The sequence below is a fragment of the Monocercomonoides exilis genome, assembly GCF_001643675.1.
Source record: "Monocercomonoides exilis strain PA203 chromosome Unknown scaffold86-41279, whole genome shotgun sequence".
In the NCBI taxonomy this organism is placed as follows: Eukaryota; Preaxostyla; order Oxymonadida; family Polymastigidae; genus Monocercomonoides; species Monocercomonoides exilis.
In genome coordinates this window covers 17,583-25,151 of record NW_027150631.1, presented here as the reverse complement: position 1 = coordinate 25,151, position 7,569 = coordinate 17,583, and the positions used below count along the sequence as shown (strand labels likewise).

The 7,569-nt window shown below is 35.7% G+C and overlaps 1 protein-coding gene across 1 annotated transcript; it reads left to right on the top strand.

Annotated features, from left to right (window-relative positions):
* Window positions 1-6,134: 6,134 nt before the first annotated feature.
* MONOS_18461 (uncharacterized protein) lies at window positions 6,135-6,741 on the top strand (the record flags this gene model as incomplete). Its single annotated transcript, XM_067871485.1, has 2 exons — window positions 6,135-6,387; window positions 6,473-6,741. 2 exons carry the CDS (start codon window positions 6,135-6,137, stop codon window positions 6,739-6,741), a joined length of 522 nt encoding a protein of 173 aa, XP_067718572.1.
* Window positions 6,742-7,569: the final 828 nt, after the last annotated feature.

Sequence of the window (7,569 nt, the reverse complement as noted above, 5' to 3'; positions counted from 1 at the left end):
CCAACATCCAGTTGTTGCCCTTTTCCCAATCCTGTTCATTTAAGCCTAAAATGAACAGAGAAAATTATTCAAAAAAATTCAAATAAAAACAAACCACTTTTGCAAGACGGAAGATGAGGTTTTAGAGGAGTGATGATAAATCCTTGGTTTTTCTTCAGCGTTTGCTTCGCGTAAATAAATTTTCCCTCTGTGACATCATATCCATAGTCTTGTAAATCGGATAATGATGTGTTGCGTGACAGCGCTTGCAGCATTACTGTCTGAGTGTGCAAAGGAGCGTTGTTGTACACCACAGACAGGTCTTCCAGCAGCTTTATGTGATATTCTGTTCATGAGAAAAATATTGAATTAATAGTTAAGAAAATAACAACAATGACAGTTCATGAAATTTTCTATATAAAACATGAATAAATAAAAAATCAAACCGTTCAATGTCTTCAGTAAATCGTTAATTACAGAAGTTGATTGCCTGTAAGAATAAAACAAATAGGCAAGTAACGAATCCACGTCATCTCCGCCGATGCGCTTAATTTCATTCCATAATACTTTGCATCGAGAATATAGAGTCGATTGAGGTTTGGAAATATTCATTGTTTATATTTTTCTGAATTTATTATGGAACAAAAGTCACATTTCTTTTTCGGTGAAAAACACCATGTTTCACACAAAAAATAAGTATTTATGCAATTTGATTTTATTAAAATGATGAATTGATATTGGAAACTGATATCACTATTTTTTGTCTTTTTCCAAAAATCAACGCATAAATGTTTCTCATTAAAACTAATTATAATAACATAATAACAATAAATCATAAACAAATATATGAAAAAAAATATAAATAATAAATAAATATTTCTATACGAAAATTTTCATGAAAATATGTCAAATTGAAAATCTCGATCACAAAAGTGGTCACTAATTTTTCTTCAGATTTTGCAACAAACAGACATAAAAAGATGTGGGGAAGCGGTTTGTTGCAAAATCTGAAGAAAAATTAGTGACCACTTTTGTGATCGCCAGTCATTTCAAGTTTCAGTTTTATAATAGTTCCGATCGTTCAACGGATCAAATCTGATGAGAACCTTAATAAAAGTGTTTTTCAAAATGACTGGCGATCACAAAAGTGGTCACTAATTTTTTCTCAGATTTCCGCACAAACCGCTTCCCCACATCTTTTTATGTCTGTTTGTTGCAAAATCTGAAGAAAAATTAGTGACCACTTTTGTGATCGAGATTTTCAATTTGACATATTTTCATGAAATGGTGACTTTTTTTTGGTTTTTGTATTTTATTGAGTCTTAAAAATATATATGTATATATTCAATATTTTTTTTATGATTAAATAAAAATGCATTTTATGAAATGAAAAACCATATTCACATTATTTATTTCAACATTAAAATGTTTTGAAAAATATAACGTGCTTGAGAAATTTTTGAAGAAGACTCATAAAAATGCTAAAAGTCCACCATCGCGACAAGAAATAGAAACAATTCACCTTTAAGAAATGTATCTGAAACTGCATCTTCATCGAATTTTTATTTCATTTATTCGTTATCATTCTAATATCGTTTATTATTTGTTTTTATGTTTTAAAAATTTTTTTGAAGTTCACATATTTTCCAATTTTCATTTCTTTTTCATTTTTTGATAACATGAACATTTCATCACTTTTTGTTATTTGTTAAATAATCAATTCATCTGACAATTGAACAAAATCTATCATGCTTTTGAAACAATACAAGCAATTTATTAGAATACAACAGACACTGTTGAAAGAGAAAAAGAATAAACATAAGTTACGTTGAAAGATGAAAAAAACATTTTTCAGAAAAATTAAGATACTTGGAGAAAGCACTGTTTAATTGAAGAATTGCTTCATTTTTGTTGAATGAAGAAGAAGATGGTAAAGAAGAATAAGAAGAAGAAATGAAGTAAAAGAGAAATGTGCAATCAATTGAATGATGTTTCTGAAGAAGATAATGAAAAGGCTTCATGTGATGCTGTCATTGAGATAAAATATTGAATATGGCAAATGAACTTCATATTGATAAGAAAAACATAAACACAAAAAATTCACAAACAGATTGAGCCATATCAAATAATTTGGATATCTATCGTTCATCGAATGCTCTTGAGTGGTTGCCTCCTCTTTCCCCTCAGAAACTGAAAATGTTGATTTCTTCAAATTCCTCTTCTTCATCTTCTTTCAATCACATCCATCAGGGTTCAGTCATTCTCTCCCTTCTCTTATCCTCTCATCATATTCTCTTCTCCAATACACATGCGTTCCCACCTCTTTCACTTCTTTTGAATCTTCTCTTCCAAAACCCAGCTCATTTACTCTAACTTCCTCCATCTCTGCGCTTCATCAAACACTTCATCAATTTCTCCAAAACTCATCCATTTACAAGTCCCCTCAAATCGTGCTGCAACTGATTGCGCTTGAAGCTTCCTGTTTCTTCCTTCAAATATCACTCATTGTCTGTTTCCTATTCAATATATATACATTTCAAAAAAAAAATAAAAAATTGAAAAAAAAAAAGACACACTTGAACGTTGTGTGAAAATGACTCAAGCCGAGCAAACTCATTTCAACTTCTTTTTGAGTCTCCTCCCTTTCCTTCTTTCTCCAACACACCTTTCAGCAGGCAAGCCACACAAATCAACAGCAATTCCACTGAAAGGCCTTCATTCAGAATTACGTTCCATTGCAAACATTCCCACAGGAGCATTTCATCCTTTTATTTTTCGTTTTTCTTCTCTTCATCAGAATTCTTACTTTCAAATCTTTTCATTTTCAAAGAAAAACAAGCCACCGTCCCGTTTAACCTTTGGCCCTTCAAAACATCTCCCGATACTCCAACGCCAAAATCCCAACACCAACCCCAATCCCTTTCCATCCACAATTTTCTCGATTATCTTTTCAACAACCCACTCCACAAATCGCACCCGTCTCTTCAAATCTCACATCTTCCCATATTTCATCCATTTCTTCGCTTTTCTCTTTTTGCTCCAGGTCCCTCAAATCGTTCAATCGCCCAAGCCCCTTTCAAAAGTCAATAAAAAATTTATTTATTTCATAATAATAAAAAAAGAACAGATAAAATCGCATAAGCAGTGATTCAGTAATGCCCCATGCACACCATAAAACATTTGTTACTGGTCCTGCTGCCTTCGGAAAAATCAAGATGAAGCAACATATTGGTTCATTTTCTGAATGTTGAAGGAACATCTACTTCAAAAGAGTCACAAATATCGATTAAAATACCTGAAGATGCACATTCATAAACTTTTTCCTCTGCATCATTTTCATTCTTTTACCTCAAAACAGGCAAGACGAAGGGCAACAAAACATTCATTTATTGTTTGGTTATTTAATAAGGGTCTGCAACCTATAATTTTATTAGTGAAGATTTTTGATAAATTATTTGCAGCAGCCTGAGCATATTTGAGCTACTATTGAGCGCAAACACAGATGCACTCATGCGAGTTATAGCATTGAAGAAGAACAGGGATTTAGCCTTCAAATGGAGGAGCGGGTGGCTGTTTGCATCGATTGCTTCCAAAAAGTGAATTGATGAGGGAAGTTGCATGAAGTTTGAATCAAGTTATATGTTGCAAAATACATGATGCAACATCGGCTGTGATATTTTGAATGAAAAATGAATAAAGCAAGATACAAAAAAAGCGATTAAAATGTTAGAAAAGTTGAAATGAACAGCTTGTTCATTTCGAGCGAAATGTTGTGTACTTGGTATATCTTATGCTCAGGACTTATTTTGCGTGATTTTTTATTTGGGAGAAGATTTTCTTTGTGGAAAAGGAAAGGGAATTGAAGCATAGGACAATGGAGGAAGCGAACAGAGCGAAACACTCAGCTGGTCTTAACGACAAACGCATCGCCATTTACGCGAAACCCGTTGGAAAGCTATCAGCAAAGAAATGGCGTTAAATAAGTCTTTGAAAAAGAGTTGATTTCTTGTTTATTTAAGAATTATGTGTTTTAATCTGATATTACAGCTCGTTTCACAATGGATTCTGTGCTTTCAATGACTTTCTATTCCAGCCATTTATTGTCCAGTTGTCTGAATTTTTTGTGGCAAGAGGAAATTTTATATTGCAAGAAAGCCAGGTGGGCTGATCATTTCGAGTGAGTTGGAGATAGGAAAATATTTCAAGAAAAAAAAATGGTTTGATTTTCTTTTATTTCATTCATTTTTCTTTTAAGGTGTTCTTTCAATGAATACAAATTGATCAAGTACAGGAATACCACAAAGAGAGGGAAGCCCTGAAATCCTTTGCAAAAGATCCAGAAGTTTTGAGATGATTCTTGTTTGGATTGCATTCAACGAAGTCATTCGTTTCTTACCATCTGTTTTGCATGCTGCATAGCCTGACAATGCTTAACATGAGTTTGCAAGAAAGAGAAAAGCAGTTTATTTGGCATTTTTGTTCGGAATGTTTTGCAGTTGCGACTCTTTTATCTGGGCTGATAAGCTGGATGGTCATTCACATTCAGAACACATTCAGTTTTTTCTATCGCCCAACGTGACTTGAAAAACCTGACATCTTCTATTTTTCTTCACCTTCGCTATCATTCTCAACAGTCTCACTTCAATAAAAGATGCTCATTGCCAGAATCGACACATCAATCACATAATCATAAAATTCGTCATTTTCTTCTTATTTCATTTGAAATTTTTGCAATTGAAGTCAACTTCATCAATTGTCAACGCCTTCTTCGATTTCGAATTATTCTCTGCCAATATCCTCATCAGACGTTTCGTTCGTTTGAATTATGAACACCAACGGACAAACACAATTTTCTTTTTGTGAGGGACAAAGCAGTTCAACCACTCATAGGCAATCAACGATTTGTGGACTTCATTCTTCATCTGTTTGTATCTCTTTCCCTTTCACATATTTTGTGATAAAGATTGTCTATTTCATCTGAAATCAACTCATCGAATAATGTGTTTTTATCGGTCGACATCATTCAAGTCATTTTCAACATCTTTATTAAAAGGATTGAATGCGTTTCACAATTCTCAATTGCTCCACCTTCATAGCTTTCATAATCTTCTTCTTCCTCCTCGTCATCATCTTTTTCTTATTATTTCTTTTTCAACTCCTTCAACTATTTTTGCAACTTCATCTTCTTCCTTCTTTATCTGCCTCTTTTCCTTGCTATTTAATTCCTTCAGCTTATCGTCATCTTTTTATGAATTCCAAAATAAGCCAATGAAAACATTCTCATTCTGAGAAATACGATCTGAAAGCTTTAATTTCTCAGACAGACATTTTCCACACACAACATTCATTCTCCTATGCATTCTTCTTCTTCAACATCTTCTTCGATGAACGAATTAAAAATATTCCTATTTCCATTTCATTCAACTCCCGTTAAATCCAGGGCCAAGCATCACCTTTCATTCCTACTCAGATAGACGAAAGAAATATTTATTCTATCAAGGAATATCTTTAAAAATTATTTTACAAATGAAATGCTACAATGTCAAATCAAGAATAGTCGATCATCGGGCACACAATCCATGAAGGTTGCCTCTACAAAATTTATTTTGAGATTGAAAGAATAACAGGAAGAAGAAGGAGCAAGGTGGGAAAAGATTTCTTTGAACAAACAGTTGCAGGGATAATTTTCGAGAGATTTCGCAAGGCCACATGCCTTCAACATGTCTGAGAAGATGAAACGATGAGTGAAAGCAATTTTGATGAAAAGGCATATTTAACAGATAATTCTATAAAAGAAGAGAATACATGTCCGACAAGTTATGTTGATTTCATCACATGCGCATACGAGCAGTTTTCTTCAATTTTGTGTGCCATCTCCACAACTTTCTTCGGTTTTTCTATTGCGCGCACAAATTCACAATTTGTCTGCACGTTTATTATTATTTACCAACGTTCTTCACCTTCTTCAGAAGCCCCGTCGCATTGCGTGTGCACTTGCAGGGCATCTTTGATAGCCAGAAATACATTGCTTTGACACCAAACATGTTTTCCACGTATTCATTGTCAGCTGTATGCCTGTTGATAAAGATTTATAAATCGAAATTCCAATTGCTTCTGTTCTGTCATGTCCAACAGCCGAATTGTCTTTCTGAGTGATGCTTGTCATGAAAGTGAACAAGGGCTCTTTCACAGAAGCGACAAATGATTCACACACAAAATACATATCTCTTCCGACACAGGCCTTGTTGGCTGAAAACACGATATTGGTGATGGCAAAGGAGGATTCTGACACTTGTGAGCCTTCATTGAACTCGATCATGAGAGCACCGCCTCTTCCTCCAGAACTTGTATCCTCACTCACACAACAGTCGGAGAAGGTGGTGTTGCTCACTGAAAACGAGTTGGCAGGTGCAGATGACGCGAATGAGATGCCCCGCCATTGGTGGGAGTTTGTTGGCTCAACTGTTCTGAATTGATGCTGGTCATGGTGCAGTTGGCGAGGGAGAGGGAGAGGGCAGGGGAGGTGGCAGAGGAGAGGACACAGCTGGTGGGGGTGGCTGTGGAGGTGATGTGGGGATGCTGGAGTTGTTAAGTGTGAGTTTTGTGATTGCTGTGTGGTTGAGGGCGAGGGAGCCAGCAGTGAGGAAGAAGAGGGGAGTTTTGATTGATGATGAAGATGGTGTTGTTCCGGTGATGGCGGTTGTGTTGAGGTTGAGGGAAGGGGAGTTTTCGGAGAGGTGGAAGAGGATGGGGGTGATTTGATTTGTGGAGTTGTGGGTGACGGTGAGGGCAGAGACTGTGAGGGAGCCCTGAGTCTGTCGGTAGAGTGCAGAAATGGCTGAAAAAAAAGATGATGATTGAAGAATTCCGCTTGATGCGATGGTGATGGTATCTGTGCCATTTCCTTTGATTTATGTGTCAAAAGCAAGGAAGATAAGTGTTTGAGTGGGAGCAAATGTTGAGCTGAGGAGGGTGAGGGAAGCCTCTTTTAAAAGAATAAGCCATAGATTGCATACTCCATAGTGGAGCAACGATTCTGTTGCGTTCTTCCACAGCCATCAACATCTGTTCCGTTGTTTGCAACATTTTTGTTCTGGCTTATGAGAGGGAGCGAGCTGTTGACAGTCTCATTATCAGCTGTGTTGTTGTTCCGCACTTTTTTTGTTGGGGTTGTTGATCCGCAATTCTCAAACGGAGATTGAGTTATGGAATTACCATTGAAAAACACATCATTTCCTCTTCCGTTAGTAGCTGTATTTCATTGAAGAAACAGAAAGTGATGAATTTCATTCCATTCATCCAATCATATGTTCTTGTTCAACACAACGCAGCACCACCATAGGTAGTTGGATTTTCGACTTTGTTATTTATGAACTGGCACTCTTGGAGCAAGCATTGTTTTGGTTTATTTTGTGGAGGCCAATTGAATGTGAAAGAACCAGCAGAATCACCACCTGTATTTGAGATGAACTTGCATTTGGAAAACAGGAATTTACCATTTGCAGGAATTGTTTGTTGTACAAAATACCAACCAATTCCACACCAGCATGTTATTGAATAACTTTCGACTTTATTTTCCAAAATGTGATA